Below are 22,007 nucleotides of genomic sequence, written 5' to 3' on the forward strand. Positions count from 1 at the left end.
GCTGTTTTAATAGCAATGGAAGTAACTGACACATTGCCTCTTATATCAGCTACTATAAATGTATAAAATGTACGAGCTTCTTTCCAGTAGACAGAAGGACAATAATATACTTAGATATTCTACTCTTTGGTGTTGCAAAAAAAATTGAGAGTGAAGCTCCTGAAGAAATTTTATATGCAGTTTAAATGTCACCACAAAAATAAACCCAGGAATGTTTTCATAGAAATACAAATGAAGCAAAAGTCTAACTATGAGTTTATATGTATAGAACCTGAAAGTAAACACACCACCACGAGACACTTGACATACTTGGTTTGGTTGGGTATGTCACTAAAACAATAGCATGTAACAAATAGTTGTTTTGTATTTTGCCAACAGACTAGTGAGAGAGAAAAAGGCTTTCCTCCTTCCATAGAAAGATGGAATTTTTAAGCAAGGCAAAATCTGTCTATAAACTACTATATATGGGGTAAGTTTACATCTTGCTAAATAAACTGATAAACAAAAAGAGGCTGGGGGCCTTGAAATACTTTGCCTTTTTGCAGCTTAGCTTGGAAAACTATATGATGAAACTTCAAGACAAATGGGCAAGGAAGGTCAGTAACAAAGGAATTAGGAAGTTAGATAATTTTGTTTTCTCTTTCACTTGGTACGGATGACACTTAATATGAGTCAACAGAACCATCTATCAGCAGCATTATATACAAACACTATCTAAAGGAATAAGCATCCTTGTGGCTTCTTTTACAAGTTCCAGAAATTGGGCAAATATTAAATGATCACACTCAGAATTTCAGCATATGAAGAAAGATGAGTCAAAATAGAGAGTCTGTGAGTCACAATTGCATTAAAATTTTAATTTGCTGTGTTTTCCAGCTCTGCACTTGACTCAACCTCTAGCTAAAAGGAGAAAACCACTGTTAATATTTCTTGTTCCTCTTTAAAACATTAACATAGAAAAGCACTTCAGCATCTTCAGGGTTCTAAAAAGGTGTTTCCCCTTGTGTTGGATGAACAGCCCTCTTCAGGGAAAGCCATGAGCCTCTTCCACAAAAATAAGCAGTGACTGAGGACACAGCAGATGGGCGGCACTGCCCACACAGCCTGACCTTGCAGGAGCTTCTACCGTACGGCCTTCTCTCCATTATTCTCTCTAAGAGTTTCCTCTCATGGACTGAGTCATGGACTGACTCAGCCCAAATCTGCACATTGACTTTGGTGATCCTTCCAGTTAGTCATAGGCAATGGGCTGATGAAGGCAGGGAGAAGATGGTTCTAGGAGAAAATGTTGAGTTTCCTGTTCATTTTTACCTCTTCTCAAAAATGCAAGGAGGCTCTAGGCATTGTCTCCTTTCCTTGCTTCCCAAATTATAAGCATCCTTGGTGCTTGGGACAGTATTATGTGACCTAAGAAAACTATAATGCTCAAAGAAAGAAAAGAAAAACATGCTGTTTGATGCTAACATGCTTATCTGAGGGCTGACAGCTAGAAATGAAGGTTAGTCAGGCTGATACGCCAATGTAGGAGAAAAATGGTGGCTAACTGCTACCTACCCCCAAACCCTCACTTGAAACCATACTCACTTTCCTCCGTTTCAGTCACAGTTCCTCTATGCTGGAGCCAGTTCTCCTTAAGACTGAATTGGTGGAAAAGGGCTTTATTCTGTGAGATTGGAGAAAGAGAACAATGAATGAATGCATTCCTGCCCTTTGGAAAACCATAGCTGTTTACAACATGTTCCAAAAGAGCCAGCCAATTTTTTTTTTAAATGTGAAATCCACCCATCCAATCTTAGAGAAATAAACTGGGAGTCGCCCCAACTAATGCAAATGGTGGTGGAGATTCTGAGCAATCCGATGGGCCTGGGCTAAGGCCAGCAGCAGGCCAAACGTCCTTATATTTATTCCCTGCAACATGACTTTTCACATCTGGCTATTACAAACATCCATAGTCTCCTGAGATAAACATCATTTCCCCATTCCAACATGAATCTATAAGGTATAGTTATCACAATCTGATCCTCTGCTATTACATTTTTCACAGAAGCAACTTTGAGATGGTTTCAATACCTCTGCTATAGTACAATGACTTTCCTAAGGGACACAGGCATACTGTTCATTATGATTATCCACCTGATATAGCTGTGTCTCCAAAACTTGTGCCTGATATCTCAGTCCATATTTCCTCCTTATCAAATTGGACTGAGAACACATTCCCACTTGCTACCTTCTCTTTCTGTTGTATTAAAAGTGCAAATATTTTCCTTATAAGACTTCTTTCCTCTTAGAGTCAAGATTCCTCCTACCTGGATTTTTTTTTTTTTTGACATAAACATCTTAAAATTCAAATTTATATCACTCCAGGGACAGCAGGAAGCCGAGACTCTAAAATGCACCACAAAATCAGCAGAATGTCAAAAAGTCAAGGATACACAGCTAAAATCGGATCTGCACCAGCACAGGAATAACTAAAGCAAAGCAGGAAAGCGCAGGGAAGCTGCAACCCTAGGCGCCCCGCCTTGTCGGGTTCCGCTCGAGGCAGTATTCATTTTAATTTTGAAACACGCCAAGGGAGGCGAGGCAAGGTCTCCAAACCAGATCACCTAATTTTAGGTATAGAAGCATCTGCTTACCTTTTTTTGTGGTGAATATTCATCCACAGTGCTGAAAGGAAAAATGCCAAGAAGTCAGTCTTTGTCCCAAACCCAGAATAATGCAGTTATTGTTATGGAAGACTAATTTTCCAGCACTAGGCAGAGAGAGGATTTTGCTCTTTAAAAAAGATAAAACACAGTATTCATTAATTCACTATGTACAACACACTTGACATTGGGCTCTGAATTTCAAATGAGCCAGGAAGTAAAGAAGTTATGGATTCAACAGATGTATTTTGCCTTCTACCCACAGAAAGTGAAGCTCAGAAGTGAGGGAGGAACTGGATCTGCTCAGTCCATGGGAACTCAGTCCGCAGAAATGAGGATTTAAAAAAACTGCAATATTCAGTCCATAGACATAAGTTTTCTCATACAGTGATAGTGATAGATTTTAGGTGAAATTACTGCTATTTAGATAGCTAAGTCATTCAGCCAAGGCACATCTTTTCCAGGATGTGTCTCTGTGTGGTGGAACTGGGAACACTCTGTCCATCTCTGATCATCTCCACAGATTCCCACCTTCAAGTGCCCTCTGAATGCCACCTCCACTTACAAAAGAGCCAGTACCGGGGCCAATTTCATACATCATTAGGTGAACTATAAATTAAAGGTATGAGTCTTACTCTCAGAAAGGAACATTTTCTCCTCTATTTGTGTACTGGGGCTAGAGAAAAAAAAGTCACGAGTTTTACATTTAGGGCTTGAATCTTATTCTAGAATCTAAAGCTATTTCATAATCTTATAAAAATAGGCAAGAATCATTTCTTTTTTTTTTTTTTTTTTTTTTTTTTTTTTGAGACATAGTCTAACTCTCTCACCCAGGCTAGAGTGCTGTGGCGTGATCACTGTTCACTGTAGTCTTGACCTCCAGGGCTCAAGTGATCCTCCTGCCTCAGCCTCCCAAGTAGCTGGAACTACAGGCATGTACCACCATGCCCAGCTAAGTTTCTATTTTTGGTAGAGGTGGGGTCTCACTATGTTGTCCAGGGTGGTCTTAAACTCCTAAACTCTTGGACACAAGTAATTCTCCCACCTCCACCTCCCAAAGTGCTGGGATTACAGGTGTGAGTCACTGTGCCAACCAAGAATCATTTCTTTATGTCATTTTCTTATTTTATTATATTATTTACCATTTTTGTGTAGGTTTTTAAAATGGAATGTATTAAATTTCCATTAATGTATTTGATGAAATATGTTCACATGTATTAAACCATGAATTAAAGTTTCCCAGCTATAACAGGTCTGCCTCATAGCACAGAGCAACTTCCATATGGGGGATTATTTTGATGACAAGGTTGTCCTTTTTTTCCTTGTTTGATTTCATTTATTAGTTCATATTTTCATATAGGTCTTAGGCTATGGAAACTTAACATAATGTAGACTGTAATAAAAGAAGACCACCAACATTTACAAGATTCATCTCTAAGGTACTGTGTTAACTTGCACTTTACTTTCAAATCTCCCAATGTAAGATTTCGATGATTGAGGACTAAAGTATACACACGGTTTGCTACCTAAGATTAATTTATACAGATGTTTCACTTGCAATGAGGTCTCCCTTTACTAAAACTAAGTCAAGCTTTAAATCACAAATCAGTCATCTGAAAGGCTTGAATTAACACTTTCCATGAGAGGTGCAATTTGTGACTGTTGAAATCGTAACAGAAGCTTTTCACAACTTGATAATAATGTGCTTTATGTTTATGAAATATACACTGTAAATCAGATAACAAGTTTTCCTTTTAGATGAACTCTGTGGCTAAATCTGAAAACTGAATGACTTGATGTTTTCTTTACCAAAATGAGTAAGGGGACTTAATGGTAACATCACTAATAGTAAAGTTGGGTGTTGCCAATCTGAAAGATTAATGACAGATACCTAGGGGACCCTTAGACATGCCAAGAGTCATTGAGTAAATGGCTCTTTAAAATCTTTCTAAATTGATAAAGAAACCTCAGGGAACCCATAAAATTGAGCTTTTAAAATGCTCCACAGGCTGGGTGTGGTGACTCACACCTGTAATCCCAGTACTTTGGGAGGCTGAGGCAGGCGAATCACCTGAGGTTGGGAGTTCAAGACCAGCCTGGCCAACATAGTGAAACCCCATCTCTACTAAAAATACAAAAAAGTAGCCAGGTGTGGTGGTACATGTCTGTAATCCCAGCTACTCAGGAGGCTAAGACATGAAAATTGCTCAAACCCAGGAGGTGGAGGTTGCAGTGAGCCAAGATCACACTGCTGTATTCCAGCCTGAGCAGCAGAGTGACTATATCCCAAAAAATAAAATAAAATAAAATGTTCCACAACTCCCTGAGACCTATTCATTAAACTTTTCCTCCCTATTCCATAGAGATAGTTACAAGCCCCAAAATGACAAGTTACATAGACTTTTAAAATTAAGTAATAATTTACTAATTGTTTTTATGCACCCGGTTGTTATGGCCCAGGCTGTTTTTACTATATAAAACGGGGTTAAAACAATAGTCAACGAGCTGAATTCCGTGTTCTTTCATTTTGAGTTATAAGAACAAAACACACAATTTACTACTAGAAAAGCTAGGGCATCAAGATGAATATGAGTCCAAATGTTCAAAATCAACTTTTATGTATAAGGCATTCCAAATTCTATCATATTTGCTGCTGTCTTCTTTCATTAACCATAATTAGGAAAATGAAATACTTACTGACGACGGTGCATTCCAAGTATCTTTTGAAATTCTTTCAATTCTTTTTCAAGTATTGGATATTCATAAACGTCATCCAGTACATTCCTATATATGGTCTGGAGAAAAAAGGCAAATGACAGCTGAGTGGTTGAATGCCCATTCTGTAGGGATTAAGACTCATACCATGGCTATCCTAACAGAGGAAATAAGGAGGGATCCAGGACAACGCGCGGGTTTCACCAGGTGCCAGTGAGATCCAGAGTGGGATCATAACTCGTAGCTTCTCTGTCAACTGCCATGGCTCTCTATCTGCTTTCAGGGCCGTAGGCAGAAATTCTGGAAAGAGAACTCTAGAGATCTCTGGCTAGCTGGCTACTAGAGATTTCCATGCCCATTCTATATCTTAAAAAATGATAGGCCAGGCGTGGTGGCTCACACCTGTAATCCCAGCACTTTGGGAGGCCAAGACAGGCAGACCACGAGGTCAGGAGATGGAGAACATCATGTCTAACACAGTGAAACTGCGTCTCTACTAAAAAAAAAAAAAAACATTAGCCATGTGTGGTAGTGGGCGCCTGTAATCCCAGCTACTCGGGAGGCTGAGGCAGGAGAATGGCGTGAACCCAGGAGGTGGGGCTTGCAGTGAGCCAAGATTGCGCCACTGTACTCCAGCCTGGGCAACAGAGCAAGACTCCATGTCATCATCATCATCATAATAATAATAATGGTTGGGTATGGTGGCTCAGGCTGTAATCCCAACACTCTGGGAGGCTGAGTAGGGAGCATTGCTTGAGCTGAGTACGAGATCAGCCTGGGCAACAAAGCAAGACTCTATCTCTACAAAAAAGAAAAAATTAGCTGAGTGTGGTAGTACATGCCTTTAGTCCCAGATAGTCGGGAGGTTGAGGGGCAAGGATCTCTCAAGCTCAAGAGTTTGAGGTTGCAGTGCACTATGACTGCGTTACTGCACTGCAGCCTGGGTAGCAGAGCAAGACCCTGTCTCAACACACACACACACACACACACACAATTCCACATAATCATTTGGGAGAAAAAACTCAATTGAATTAAATTAAGCAGTTGCTTTGAAAACAACATGAGTTTAAACGAGTTGGTTAGACTCGTTTTTAACTGGATGTCTAAATGACAACTGAATGTTGAATTCAAAGTGGTTTCCTTCATGAAAGGCTGAGTCTATTTAGGCAGTTGCCTACTCTGAACTAGAACTCTTCCTTGCTAGAATTCCATTCCATTCCTTCTCTGTCCTAACCTGTAGATTTAATATGATTTTGGTGGCAAAAGGAATCCAACTGTCTTACTAATCATCTCTCCAGATAATCATCTGTTGTTGAAAAGATATTGAAGCCTATTAATTAGAAAAAATAAATCAGTTTGTCTCACTCTAAATGTAAATCTACATTATATCTATTTACACATTATTGCTTAAAATTCTCAAAGTATACCATGTCTGACAAATGTTTCATAGAACATATATTGTCAATATAGTTTTTAAATCATAATGTTTTATGCAAATATTACATATAGAGGACTGGTTACTTTAAACTTAAAATGAATATCAACATATTAAGCTGTATCAAATTTTGAATGTTTTGGTTTACCTTCCTTAATTATTTCATTAGCAATCAAAATTTCCATGACTTTTAGACATGGAATATCAAGCTTCAGAAGTCAAAATAACTTATATATTCTCTGAATCACAACTTGACTATCACAAGAAAGTTGAATGACTGTTACCTACAAATGAGATTTTTAAGATGCATGACTTAAAGTAAAATCAGTTATTTTGCATCAAAGAATACCTGGAAACGTTGGATTACCTTTAAAAACATTTTTGAATGTTCATCTTCATGTAACCAGTCTTTGTACAGAGCAATCCACTGGGAAACAAGATGCAAGACTTTACGTTTCCTCCGAGGAACATCTGAGTTTTCCTCTTTGCCTTGATACTTCTTAGCAGAATAGGTGCAAATGGTTAAGAAAAAATTATATTGTTGAAAATTTAAAAATATGAAGACATCCATTTACTCTTATTTTTACAAAATACATGAAGGCATACAAGCGTAAAATATGCAGGAAGAACAGAATACACATAGGGAGAGCAAACGGTGTGTACTGAAAAGAGCAAAAGTAAACTGAGGAAAATGACTGAAGTATACTCAGTGGGCAGCCAGGAAGTGAAGGGTCAGGCCATTTCACTGGCAGCTGCTGACATGCTTCCATAGGCAACATGTGGTTAATGCCAGCCCGAGGAGATAGTAAGTGGCCCATTAATTTTAACAGTGACTCCAAGAAGAGAGCTAGCTTCAGTACACAGGTGAATACTATTTCAATATATTTTAGGTAAGAATGAGGCCAGGTGCTGTCTGGTCCTCAGAAATTCACATTCTGTAAAACCAGGTGCTTCTAAAGTAGTTCCAAATGAGTATAGATCTCTGGAACACAATTTGTAACATGATTCAAATGCCCACTCCTAGGAATTTACTTAAGAAAACATTGGATACATGTGCGAACACAGAGGTAAAAGGGACTGCTAATTTTCATTTTGATTAAAATAAAAACTAATGGGAAATAGCCTAAATGCCTCAGCAACTGAGAACGGTTGCCTAAGTTATTACATATCCATTTAATGGACTATTCAGCAGTCATAAACATGATGGTCCAGCAGTACATTTACTGACAAAGAATATGCATAATGTAATGTTGAGTAGAAAAGCAAGTAAGAAAAGAATATGTTAGGATGATCTACTTCTGTTAACAATGTTTATTTATATGATTAATCTCACTATCTGGAGAGATATATACTAAATAGTTAACAGTGGCTTCTCAAAGTAATGAGGTTTTAGAGTACATGAATTATTTTTATTGTACTTATTAGCATTTCCTAATTTATATACAATGACCATATGTTAACTATGCTGTTAAAATTACATAAAAATAACAACCTCAAAGGCAAAGTATTTAAATGACTAGGAATGCAACAGCAGCTTGGCATATTCTAAACTGATCTATTCTTGTTGTCTCCAAAATGATAATTTCTGAGTGTCTTGGACACATTAAAAAGATGACTAGGAATAGGGAATGCTATGACATCAACACTTGAGGGTTGTTGGACAGGATTATATATTCTTTAACACTGATACACAATTGCAAAATTGGAATAAACTTTATGTCAGGCTTTGTAAATATTTTAAAATATAATTTAGTCAATGTCTCCCCATCCTGCAAAAATACATTAAGACCACCTTTGATTTCCACCTGTGAAATAAACTCAGGCAAACACAAAAAAAGTTGCTATTTCTTTTAGTTTTTCTCTTGAAAGGCAAAATACAATAAAGATTTATCTAGGCCAACCATGGTGGCTGATGCTTATAATCCCAGCACTTTGGGAGGCTGAGGCAGGAGGAGTGCTTGAGCCCAGGAGTTTAAGGTCAGCCCAGGCAAGAAAGTGAGACCTTATCTCTACAAAGAAAAAAATTAACTGAGTATGGTGATGCACATCTGTAGACCCAGCTAGTTGGGAGGCTGAGACAGGAGGGTCACTTGAGCCTGGGAGGTTTAGGCTGCAGTGAGCCATGATCAAGCCACTCTACTCAGCCTAGGCAACACAGCAAGACATGTCTCAAAGATTTATCTTACATTATTTCCCCTTAAACAAATGTTCTTCTCTTCTTTTCCTGTGAATATAATACCTTCACTAATATAAAGAAATCAAGAAAATTAAGAAATGCAATTTTTTAGGTCATCATATATAAATGAAGATATGAACTTTGTATTCAAGCTGCATATATATGTTCTACAATTATGGACTAGCAGAATAAAGTAAATGCAAGAAGCAACACTTCAACCATTCTCCATTCATAAACAGTTATCTGCTGTACCTTGTTTTCCTTCCTGCAAGATATATATTTAAAATATATTTACAGGTTAAATTTGCATTTGTATTAATCTGATTTCCAATATTAGGAAACAGACATTCTTTTACATTTTGTCTATGCTAGATTACACTGATTTATAAATTTAGCTGCTGATGGAAATAGTGGGAAGGCATGTGGTGAGAGTTATAACTTCTATGTAATGCACAGAATATTAGCTGGCCCACAGCTATGAATTTAATGCTCTTTATGATGCTATTAAATACTATTACAATAAAAATACTTATCTAAAATATCTAAAACCAGCACAAATAGCTTTAATCTATAAATAATGTTTTAAAACCATTGGAAAAAAACAAATAATTTAGACTACTTCTAAGAAGTTGGTTGTAGGGGAATATGCAACACATCTTCACTAAGATGTGCATAAAAATATCTCACATTAAATATAGATTCCGTTTTCATTTGTAATATTATTTCACAAAAGGCAGAGTGCAAATATACAGAAATAATCATAATGAAAGACTTCTGGCTTAAAACGTTTTGAGTTCATGGGTCTTGATTATTGGTAAAAAGGCTGATAAAAATCTGAACCAAAGTTTTGTATATAATGTCTTAGTCAAAGACTCAAAACATATATATGAAAGTTAAGTTCTAGAGATTGTTTAGGGACATCCTATAGTACATTAAATTATTAAATGATAATCACAAATAACATTAGGATCATAGTTAAAGAATGTAGTTTAAAGGCGTCTCCTTTAAGTACATTTTATATTACTTGATGGATGAATTGTTTTAGAAATATGTTAGCATTAAAATGTAAATGAAATTAGTTCACAGATATTTTTCCAAAACACTTTTGAAGAAAGAGATGTTCAAAATCTTATCGTGATTGCTAAATGTGGAGCAACACTCCACTTGAAAGCTGTGAAGGAAATCTGCACATATTATTGAAACTTTCCAAATTCAAAACTAACTCACAATGTTTTAAGATCAACTTTATGAACTGGTTCTAAACAGTGGCAAAATATCTACTATAGCTTTGTTTGGTCATAGGATATAGTAAAGCACTACAAAGTAATCATCATTTCCAATTATACATATATTTTAAGAGAGATGTTACTTTATGTCCTTTATGAAGTTTTAAAGTATTCTTTTAGGTGGGAAAATGCTGTAAAGTTGGGAGACATGTAACAATCATTTAATAGAGAAAGAATATTAAATAAGCATTATCATTAGGTCTTTTGTTTGCTTGTTTTTGAAGGCAGTCTCCCTCTGTCATCTAAACTGGAGAGCAGTGGCGTGGTCTTGGCTCACTGCAGCTTCAACCTCCTGGGCTTAAGTAATCCTCCTCCCTCAACATCCCATGCAGCTGGGACCACAGGCACATGCCATCATGCCCAGCTAATTTTGGTATGTATCTATATCTATACCTATATCTATATCTATATCTCATGCCCAGCTAATTTTGGTATATATCTATATCTATCTATACCAAATATCTATCTATCTATATACCAAATATGTATATTAGAGATCGCATCTCACTGTGTTGCCCAGGCTGCTCTTGAACTCCTGGACCCAAGCAATCCTCCCACCTTGGTCTCCCAAAGTGCTGGAATTACAGGTGTGAGCCACTGTACCCAGCTATCATTAGGTCTTAATAGAACTTTAGTATATACAAAAGCAATCCATTTTCCTTAAAATTTTCATGTGGTTTAGAGTGGAATCTTCAGTTTCATTTAATAAAAACAGTACAGCAACAGCCTATTTAAATGCTTAAATGCAACTGAATACATTAAATACTGTGAAGCAAGAAAACCACTTGGAGACTTTCAGTAACTTTACATGGCTTTGTTTTGTGGTCTTTCAATGATCCTATGTTGCATCTCTTCTAGTTAGTGAATAAAATTATAAGGCTTCCTTAATTGGTCATTAACCTACTAATCACATCCATCATTCTAAGAGAACATGCAGTGACAAAGCTGTGAAAAGATGACAGAGGATTCCAGGGGCTAGGTTTGACCTCCCATGTGGGGGAATGGCCTGTCTCCCTGAGACACTTGCCAGGAACATGATATCACATATGTGCATTTTCCTTCACAAGTGGTCTGACACTTAACTAACTGATTCTCCTTTAAGTCCATTTATTCCATGATCTTGCCATTCCACACAGTCTCTTGACTCTGGGGTTTACCCAGCAGGCCAATTTTGCCTCCAGATTTCTAAGCAATCATAAGGCACAGATATGAAGCAAACGTAATATAAACAGTATAATATAGCCACAACATAGAATGTGAAAACAGCCGTTCACATTTCCAGTTTCCTCTGTCTATCTCATTTCATCTTCTACCTTGGATATCATTACATTAATATTTAACATATCCACACTCTACTGTGGGGTTGAATAAATTAAGGAAGGCAGTTAATTCCTAATGTGGGACATCTGTCTGAGAGGAAGTGGTCACAGCAGCCTGAAGATAATGAAGGATATTGCCTTAACAGAGCCTGGCACAAGTCATCAGTTGTCATGAAGACAGTGTACGTGAGAAGGAAGTCATCCAGGAGGGTCTCTGCAAAGAAAAAAAAAAAAATACAAGTAAGCAAAGAGGTGGATAAGAAGAGCAGCTGCTTTCCAGGCCCCAGAGCCATGTGCATGACAGAAATATAAATTTTGATGGCTGTGGGAGGGATTAGAATAGGAGAATTTTTGCCACGAAAGATATTATTTATTAAAATTAAGATATGAAAAACTCCTTATATCAAATGCATCAAGCAATAAGATATTTTTGTTGCAGAGATCTCTAAACATACAATTTTGTTATCATCTTGTTTTCCTGAAACCTCATTTATACTTGTGGGTAAAGATGATATAGAAAACCAATGCATAAATAATGTGCATTAAAAAATAAATTTTACAAGATTTCTGAGGTGTACACTCAAGTCCTACAGGGAATAAAGCCCTCATGTGTTAATAAATTAAGATTTTTTCCAAAGCCATTTACTTAAGTCTAGGGCAAGAACAATGAATAATAAAATCCAGAAGACACATATCAGGTTCCAAGGCCATTCACCTTTATCTCTTAAATGCATCTTTAAGAAGTTGGGAAAGTGATGAGTGATTTTCTTAGTCTTGAAGAGAGACAGAACTGAGTCCAGTTAAAATTGGAAAGCAGGTACAATGTATCACAACATACTTCTTCCTAATTTCTTTTTTCTACCAACCAAACCAGGTTACATTGTTATCATCTTTGTGCTTTGAGTGTTCTTGGAAGAGTTCAGTTTGTATACAATATGGAATTGCTAAAGAGGCAAACACTGACCTTCAGTGTAATTTCTAATATGGTACAAAAGATTATTGTTTTCCAGCATTCATGGTTTTTTTGTTTGTTTGTTTGTTTTGCTGTACAGATTCTGAAAGTAATTGAGTGGTATGAATTAAAATACTATAATCAAAATGATGCACTTCAAATAAAAGCAGTGATTTAGCAAAGCAGTTTTTGCCATAATAGTCTTTATCTAGTCTCCTTAACTTAAAATTCATTTTACTATACGATTAAATCTTCATGTTTTACATTCCAGACATCACATTTTTAGTTATATAAAACAGTAATAAATTATTAGAGTAATTAGCCTGTGTACTGTTGTTACGGACTGAATGCTTATGTTCTCTGCAACACTCCCACCCCCGCCACTTTATATGTTGAAACCTTACTCCCAGTGTGATGTATGAGGAGGGGGTATTTGAGAGGTAATTAGGATTGGATAAGGCCATGAGGGTGGAGCCCTCATGAATGACATTGCTCTCTTTATAAGAGTCCTGAGAAAGCTCCTTTCGTCTCTCTACCACACAAGGATATGGGAAGACTGTGGTCTATGAACCAGGAAGCAGGTCCTCACCAGACTCTGAATCTGGCAGCACCTTGATCTTGGACTCCCCAGTCTCCAGGCTGTGAGAAATAAATGTCTGCTGTTTAAGCCTCCCAGGCTATGGTATTTTGTAAGAGCAGCTTAAGCTGACTAAGACATATACTCAATAGTGCTTATGCTCTCCAAGATCTATACCTTATAATGATGATGTGTAAGTAAAAACAATTGCCCAGTATAGAGCCCTATAGCTCTACATTGAAGACTGGATGAAAGAAAATCTCCGGAATTTTTATGAATAACCAGTAATATTTACTTTAAAAGTTAATTAGAAAAACAAGGTTATATTTATGAACACAAAACTCTGATATAAGAGGTTGTGGATGACATCTATAATTCTATATTAGCTGCAGGGCATAACTTATTTCTGCTTGGTTGCAGAATATCAAGGTAATCCTAATTCACATAGGTAAGTGGTTGCAAATGGTAGTTTTTTTAAAAGCTTGCTTTTTAATTGCAAGATGCCCATAATTAAAATGAACTAAGGGTGTTAATGAAGAGTATTAATGGAATTTATCTGAAAGATATTTTATCTATAAGTCACAGTATTCCTTGTCAAAATAATAAATTTGACAAATTTTATTTGAAACATGTTTTTAAAAGTCTAAACTTACATTATTGTATCACACTGCAATATGTTAGCAATCACTAGTCTAACTTACTATTTACTCTACAGCAAAAGCAAATTCCTAAACAGATATACCTGGGCCTTGCGGGGCATAAATGAGAACTAGCACAAAAAAGCTCTGGTAGTGTGCCTGATCCGACAATGTTTCATGTATGAGTGGACACGCACAGCCTGCATACGCAGAAGAGCCAGGGGCCCCCTACTAGAGTCTCTGTTTATGGACGTTTCAAATATATGAACAAGGCACGGGAAGGTTTACTTTACTTGTCTCCAAACAAGTTAACCTGGCAGCTCAAGTTAATCACTGGTCATCCTAAAGAGAAATTTGGAATATATAATGTGTGCCTTTCATTACAGTTTTTAAAAACAGTTTCAATTGGCCGGGTGTGGTGGTTCAAGCCTGTAATCCCAGCACTTTGGGAGGCCGAGATGGGCGGATCACGAGGTCAGGAGATCGAGACCATCCTGGCTAACATGGTGAAACCCCGTCTCTACTAAAAAATAAAAAAAAACTAGCCGGGCGAGGTGGCGGGCGCCTGTAGTCCCAGCTACTCGGGAGGCTGAGGCAGGAGAATGGCGTAAACCCGGGAGGTGGAGTTTGCAGTGAGCTGAGATCCGGCCACTGCACTCCAGCCTGGGCGACAGAGTGAGGCTCCATCTCAAAAAAAGAAAAAAAAAAAATCAGTTTCAATTAAAATTGATCACTTGCATATTAGCTGGCAACCAAGGATATTTTGGAAATATAATTTGAAAACTAGCCCTCTGGGATTCTGTTGAAGAGTAATGTTTACAAATTACAACATTTCTCTGTGTTAAATGTGACTGATGGAAATCCTCAACCTTTCCTGTCTGATTAGAAATTAAACTGAATCTGGCCAGGTGTGGTGGCTCACATCTGTAATCCCAGCACTTTGAGAGGCTGAGGTGAGTAGATTACTTGAGGCCAGCAGCTAGAGACCAGCCTGGCCAACATTGTGAAACCCCATCTCTACTATTAGAAAAAAAAAAAATAGCTGGGTGTAGTGGTGCGTGCCCGTAATCCCAGTTACTAAGGAGGTTGAGGTGGGAGGATAGCTTGAACTCAGGAGGTGGAAGTTGCAGTGAGCCAAGATCATGTCACTGCCCTCTAGCCTGTGCAATAGAGTGAGATTCTGTGTCAAAAAAAAAGAAAAAAGAAAAAAATTAAGCTAAATCTTCCCAGATACTCAGGAGGCTGAGGTAGGAGGATAGCTTGAACCCAGGTGGCAGAGGCTGCAAGTGAGCCAAGATTATGCCACCGCACTTTATCCTGGGCAACAAAGAGAGAGTTTGTCTCAAAAAAAAAAAAAAAAAAGCTGATTCTTTTGTGCACTCAATGTTAGATACAAGCAGCAAGGACAACAGAGTAGTTTTTTTTGTTTTGTTTTGTTTTTTTGAGACTGTCACCCAGGCTGGGGTGTAGTGGTGCGATCCCGGTTCACCGCAAACTTTGCCTCCCAGGTTCAAGTGATTCTTGTGCCTCAGCCTCCCACGTAGCTGGGACTAATGGCATGCACCACCACGTCCAGCTAATTTTTGTAGTTTGAGTAGAGATGGGGTTTCACCATATTGGCTGGGGTGGTCTCAAACTCCTGGTCTCAAGTGATCCGCCCACCTCGGCCTCCCAAAGTGCTGGGATTACAGGCATCAGCCACTGAGCCTGGCCAACAGAGTAGCTTTGAATCTAGTTTAGGGTTTTCAATGGCTCTTGTAGATAGGAGCCACCAGTATGCAGAAACCACTGGGTAACAGCATTGAGAGGGAGCTGGCATTTACAATGCTGGATGTGACATACAGGTTCAGACTCTTTGGGGTGTTCTTACACTTAGCTGCATTTAATGAGATTAGAACTATTCTCTAATCAAGAGTTACTCCATTAGTAGCTGAGATTAAAAAGAACACCATTAAACCATTAACTTTGACATAACCAGTCATTCCATTCCAGAACAACCTTAGATAATGAACTATCAGAGTCTGGTTGGATGGTGGCAAACCCATTTGGCATTCAATTCAATTAATCAGCTCACATATGACAATATTTTGTAAAGGGCTTTGACCCAGAAATGCCTATTTTCTCCTAAGCTAATATATTTAAAATTCAATAGCACTTACCTAATTATCTCTCTGTCATAGAAATATTAATTAAAATAAAGACAATGAGGCTATACAAAAACAGCTCCAGTTGAAGTCCTAATAAATAGTTAAAAATTCTAATGAATAGAACAGATTCCCAATACTCCTAACTCAAATATCTCTCTAACTGCCATATTGTTCTAAATTTTTCTATATAAAGAGCTTTCTTTTATTCTTTTCCAGCATTCATGTTTTTTTTTTCTTTGCTCTACAGATTCTGAAAGTAGTTGAGTGGCACGAATTAAAATACTATAATCAAAATGATGCACTTCAAATAAAAGTGCATTTTATAATAGCCATGCTTCCAAAAAAAAGGCTGTCCCATTGGTATTTAGAGATATTTTTAGAACCACGATGGTTATATGAATGATCCCCTGAAGACTATTAGCTGACAATAGCCATTTAGAAAGACTAGCAAATCCACTGGCATCCAAATTAAAACACTATAATTATCTATTACACTACATAGTACTTAATAATAATTTAAGACAACAGGCAGAAAAGCATGTTTGTATACATAAAAGTATCTTTCATTTAAACAAATTCATAGTTGCCATACATACTAACATTCTGAATAAAAAAGGTATTCATTTTGATTTCTAATTTTGTGAATACCTAGGCATATTAATATGCATATATTAATATGCAAAAACTTTTTCTTTGAGATATATATATATATATTTTTTTTTTGAGATGGAATTTCGCTCTTGTTGTCTAGGCTGGAGTGCAGTGGTGCGATCTCAGCTCACTGCAACCTCCACCTCCCAGGTTCAAGCGATTCTCCAGCCTCAGCTTCCTGAGTAGTTGGGACTACAGGTGTGCACTACCATACCCGGCTAATTTTTGTATTTTTAGTAGAGATGGGGGTTTCACCATATTGGCCAGGCTGGTCTCGAACTTCTGACCTCAGGTGATCCGCCTGCCTCAGCCTCCCAAAGTGCTGGGATTACAGACGTGAGCCGCGGTGCCAGCCATTTTCTTTGATATTCTACGCATTAAGTCAATTACTAAATCTAATCCTAAATTCTTGGCTTATCACTAAATTTTTGGGACTATCCTCCCCACTCCAAAATAAAATAATACTTTTGTAGTAGCTTTTTGAATACAAGAAACATCCTTGCAAGTAAAAAAGTAACATCTTGATCATCATTGAAATTGGAAGGTAAATACTTCTACAATTTTAACTATTATAAAACTTGAAATAAAATATATATAGAAATGGTGCTGAAATCCATGCATGTAATTAGCTATACTGATGTCATATAGGACTTTTCCCTATCATCTGCTACTGTTTTAACTTTTTGGGGGGGTTTTTTGAAATGGAGTCTCACTCTGTCACCCAGGCTGGAGTGCAGTGGCATGATCTTGGCTCACAGCAACTTCCGCCTCTTGGGTTCAAGCTATTCTCCTGCCTCAGCCTCTGGAGCAACTGGGATTATAGGCACACACCACCATACCTGGCTAATTTTTGTATTTTTAGTAGAGATGGGGGTTTCACCATGTTGGCCAGGTTGGTGTCTTGAACTCCTGACCTCAGGTGATCTGCCCACCCGGGTTCCCAAAGTTCTGGTATTACAGGCATGAGCCACCGTGTCTGGCCTATTTTAATTTTTAAGTCATATAAAAACAATTATCTGTTTTTATTTAATTTTATTTGAATGTATTTCTCTTGTATGTACTAATTAAAACATTTTTCTCAGTCTCATTTTAAGTATACAAAGCTCTAAAAATTCCCATTTTATTTCTGCAAAACACAAGTATCCCTAGAGCATCCTAGAGTTATGACAAGGTAGACTAGTAAGAGGTTTGGTACAGACCATTTTCATGGAGTTCTGTTATATATAAATGTAATCAAATTTAAAAAAACGGATCCAAATGTTACCAAAAGGTCTAATGCTTTCTTTGCAACATAAAAACAAAAAAACGAAACAAAACCCTGAAGTCTAAAAATCACTAGAAGTATAGCGTTATGTAGGAAAAATTATAGAAATCTACCTTGGTTATTTTTTTCAACACTCATAAGCAAAATGCACTGTGATAATGAAACCATTCATCTGTTAAAGTGAATTACCAAGAAAGCAAATTAAAAGAATTTGGACAGGAAACTGCCTAGAGTAGCCATTTAATCCAAGTATAGTGATGTGAATAGTCAACATTTCTGTATTAACTCATATTTCCTGAAGTACTGTTAGCAGTTTTGTTTCACCTGTATTTCTGCCTCAGATGCAATGGAATTTAAGGCACTCTAAAACATATTCTACTTAACCTTCATTTCAAGAAGCCAAGAGAAAAGCTTTGAACATCAAAGGGCCCATTTCTGGTCCTGAAATGTTACAACTTGCCATTATTTTTTGAGAAGCAGTGCCAAAATGCACCATGTAATTTGATTAAGCACAAATAAATTTTTTTTTCATGTTCAGGTTGGAATAATAGATTAAAGTGCTATGCCATTAAAAGCAATGCTTCTTTCCCTGTGTATCTTACATTTCTGAAAGTGATATTAATGACCTCAAACACAGCTTTTTACTACAGCTCCTAAATTCACTTCATTCCTGCCAATTCTTACAGTCTCACCATAGCGTTTTGTTTGGCCATTCTAACATAACCAAATCTTGAGCTCTAGCTTTATTTTTAGGTATTTGTGGCAGAAAAAAAAAAAAAAAAAAAAAAGCTTACTTATTTAATGCTGTTTATACATCAAATCTTAAAAGTCACCCCTTTAAATGACAGGAACTTACCACAGACAGTGCTTGGGGACACTCTTCAAATAATCAAATCTGTTTTTATTTTAACTTGTAAAATTCAGTTTTAGAATCTTATCATTCCTTCTTCAAGAAAGAATGATTTGAATGCAACAGGTATTCTGTTCTTAGCTACACTTAATTCTATTCACTGCCTTTTAAAAATGTTACTAGGAGGAGCACAGAGTAATAAACAGGGGGCTTGTCTGCCTTCTCCAGGCTGCAGCCCTCAGAGAAAGGGTGCAGGTCACCCTGGGGCTAAGAGCAGTGAGCAGCCTCACAGCTCCTGTTGTTACATCCCCAATCAGCTGCTCTCAGTGTATAGGTACAATTGCAGCCCATTCATGGCACATGCATGTGTCTGCCAAGTATGTGGGGGAAGCTCAGAAAACAGTATAAAGAATACCATAGAATCAGAGAGCTCGAAATCTAACGGGGTAGCCTAAGGCATAGTCCTTAATCTCTCTAGGCTTTAGTTAAGTCACCTGTAAAGTGGCCATCGTATCTATACCTAGCAGAGTTATAGTGAAGATTAAATAAGATAGTATATCTAAAGCAACTGGCAGAGAGCCTGGTATACCCTAGGCACTCTACATAAATACTACCTATTCTTTATTTTTATAAAATAAAATTATTTCAACCTTATCCCAATTCTCCAAGTGCTACCAATCCACCAACAAAAACTGAGTACTGAGAACTATGAATTTCCAAGAAGAATTGGAGGAGGAAAAGGAGAAGCAAATGGGAGCAAAGCAATGGATGTGGGTGGGTCTGTGGCTGACAAACCTGTGGTCTTGTGACTTGCAGGTCTTGTTTAGTCCCTAGAGATGCTTTCTGGGAGTTGACAAAATTTAAAAGTCAGAAGATCTGGCAACACCAGGGCCACATCTCCTATGGCAACCATGTTTAGAGCTAACTTGCCCACTTTATGCAGGAGGCACTCTCCAGTTCATCACCCTTCTGTTCTGGCAGGCTTCACTCACTCACTCTCACTGCCTGTGGACATGCAAGTTGGTAGGTTTGGTCTACAGCATAGTTGTATAGTAGTAATAGAAGAGATCACATAGTATAATTGAAAAGTAAAGCTAGAGAAGTAGGTTGGAGGCAATTCCTGAAGGATCTTTGAATGCTAAACTAAGGAGCCTGGGGCTTATTCCACAGGAAAAGGGAAGTGAAGGGAGGTTTTCAAGACCAGAAGTGACAAGAGAGATGTGAGTTAAGCTTGCTTCATCAGGGAAGTCAGACTGGATAAGGGAAGGATAAGGGGAGGGAGGTGAGTTTGCTTTTAAACTTGCTGAGCTTGGGTTCCCCAGGTTACTCTAAGGAAAGCTACTAGGAAAAAATATCAAAGACCAGAGCTTGCCAAAGAGGGTTACAGTTATGATTGTGGGAGCCAGTACCTAAAGAGGATGGCTATGGCCAACACGATTTCTCAGAAAAAGAAGCAGCAGTCTAAGGGAGTGGGATATTGACATTTAGGTGATGGTAAGGGAAAGATGAGTTAAGGAAGGGGAAAGAAAAGGAGGAGAGAAACAGAATAAAGAGAAATGAAGGTACATTCAATAGCCTCCTTTCTGTAAACAAACAAACAAGAGACACAAATGTAATAAACCAACAAGAAAGAAAAGGATTGGAAATAAGAGTGTTAAATGCTGCTTGAAGAGGCTTTATCAGACTCAGGACTCAAAGAGCACTGGATTTATTATGTGGACAGTCCCTGGTTTGATGACCTTGGAAAGATGCCCCTTGGTCAAGGGTGGGGCCATACTCTAGTTAAAAGGAGCTAAGGATATTCTGATAATCAGTGCTCAGACCATATATCACACCGTTTTGGTTTTTTTCCCCCGCAAATACTCCTCTTAAAGTTGTAGAGCTCATTGTTTAGAAAGAGCAGTTGCTCTCACAAGGAGCTGGGATGAAAAATTTCTCAATAATCAATACAATTATCATTTCATTTAACTGTATAGATTATAATGTGGGAATTGTCATGGGCAAGAAGCCTTCAGTACCAATCTGCCAGCATCTACCAACAAAAATTAATATCCGGCTCTAAGATTCACTCAGTCCAACATAACTGACCTCTCAAAGTTGCTGCATGGTTGTCTGATTAACATCACACACGTGTTCTAAACATACAAGCTATGTTTCTAAGTGTTTGTCAATTCAGCATTCTTAATTTTCAGGAAACAAAGAAAAATTAATTTAAAGATAATATCCTAATTAGAAGCCTGAGACATGGTTATTATAAGCAAATTAATAGTCATTCTAATAGCTGAATCGACTTAGGACATGTGTAATGTTTTTACCTCTCAAGCACCAAAAGGATCTGTATTATCAACTTTTTTCAAAATGTGAACTACATCATCATTACAAATGTTAATATTAGCATTATATTTCAGAAAAATAACATTTTATTTACTTTTTTTTTCTGATGTATTAGTATGTTCTCATGCTGCTAATAAAGACATACCAGAGACTGGGTAATCTATAAAGGAAAGAGGTTTAAAGGACTCACAGTTCCACATGGCTCGGGAGGCCTCACAATCATGGTGGGGGACGAAAGAAGAGCAAAGGCATGTCTTACATGGTGGCAGGCAAAGGAGTGTGTGCAGGCGAACTCCCCTTTATAAAACCATCAGATCTCATGAGACTTATTCACTATCATGAGAACTGCAGGGGAAAGACTTGCCCCATGATTCAATTCCCTCCCACTGGGTCCCTCCCATGACATGCGAGAATTATAGGAGATACAATTCAAGATGAGATTTGGGTGGGGTGGGGACACAGCAAAACCATATCAGCTGGTTAATAGAAATTCTAGGAATTCTAAACAGACTTATTTTCTTCCAAGTTTAGCAATGAATAGTCAACTGCCTCTTTTAAGACTAAGGATTGGCACAATAGCTAGATTATATTAAAGATAAGAAGATATTCTACAAAACTAATTTAAAGTAAATATAAGTAAACACAATTAAGGCTTATTTGTTTGTTTTTGAGATAGAGTCTTGCTATGTCACCCAGGCTGGAGTACAGTGGTGTGATCTCGGCTCACTGCAGCTTCCACTTACTGGGTTCAGGCAATTCTCCTGTCTCAGCCTCCTGAACAGCTGGGACTACAGGAGTCCACCACCACGCCTGGCTAATTTTTTTCTTTTTTTTAGCAGAAGTGGAGTTTCACCATGTTGGTCAGGCTGGTCTCAACTGCCTGACCTCAAATGATCCACTGACCTTGGCCTCCCAAAGTGCTGGGATTATAGGCGTGAGCCACTGCGCCTGGGCAATTAAGCCTCTTTCTAAATAATCTGGCACAGGATCTTACATATACCGACAATTTTCAGCACAAGAA

At 37.7% G+C, this 22,007-nt stretch overlaps 1 protein-coding gene across 1 annotated transcript in view; it reads right to left on the reverse strand.

Moving 5' to 3' along the window:
• RAPGEF5 (Rap guanine nucleotide exchange factor (GEF) 5) overlaps nucleotides 1–22,007 on the reverse strand; it is a 247,962-nt gene that overhangs the window by 37,534 nt on the left and 188,421 nt on the right. Inside the window, exons 12-16 of the mRNA XM_011973915.1 lie at nucleotides 11,709–11,787; nucleotides 7,160–7,304; nucleotides 5,340–5,437; nucleotides 2,634–2,664; nucleotides 1,585–1,663 (exon numbers count right to left, since the gene is read on the reverse strand). Of these exons, the coding sequence (XP_011829305.1) occupies nucleotides 1,585–1,663; nucleotides 2,634–2,664; nucleotides 5,340–5,437; nucleotides 7,160–7,304; nucleotides 11,709–11,787 (432 nt within the window). The remainder of the gene's footprint in view (nucleotides 1–1,584; nucleotides 1,664–2,633; nucleotides 2,665–5,339; nucleotides 5,438–7,159; nucleotides 7,305–11,708; nucleotides 11,788–22,007) is intronic.

The sequence above is a fragment of the Mandrillus leucophaeus genome, unplaced genomic scaffold (genome assembly GCF_000951045.1).
Source record: "Mandrillus leucophaeus isolate KB7577 unplaced genomic scaffold, Mleu.le_1.0 Scaffold140, whole genome shotgun sequence".
In the NCBI taxonomy this organism is placed as follows: Eukaryota; Metazoa; Chordata; class Mammalia; order Primates; family Cercopithecidae; genus Mandrillus; species Mandrillus leucophaeus.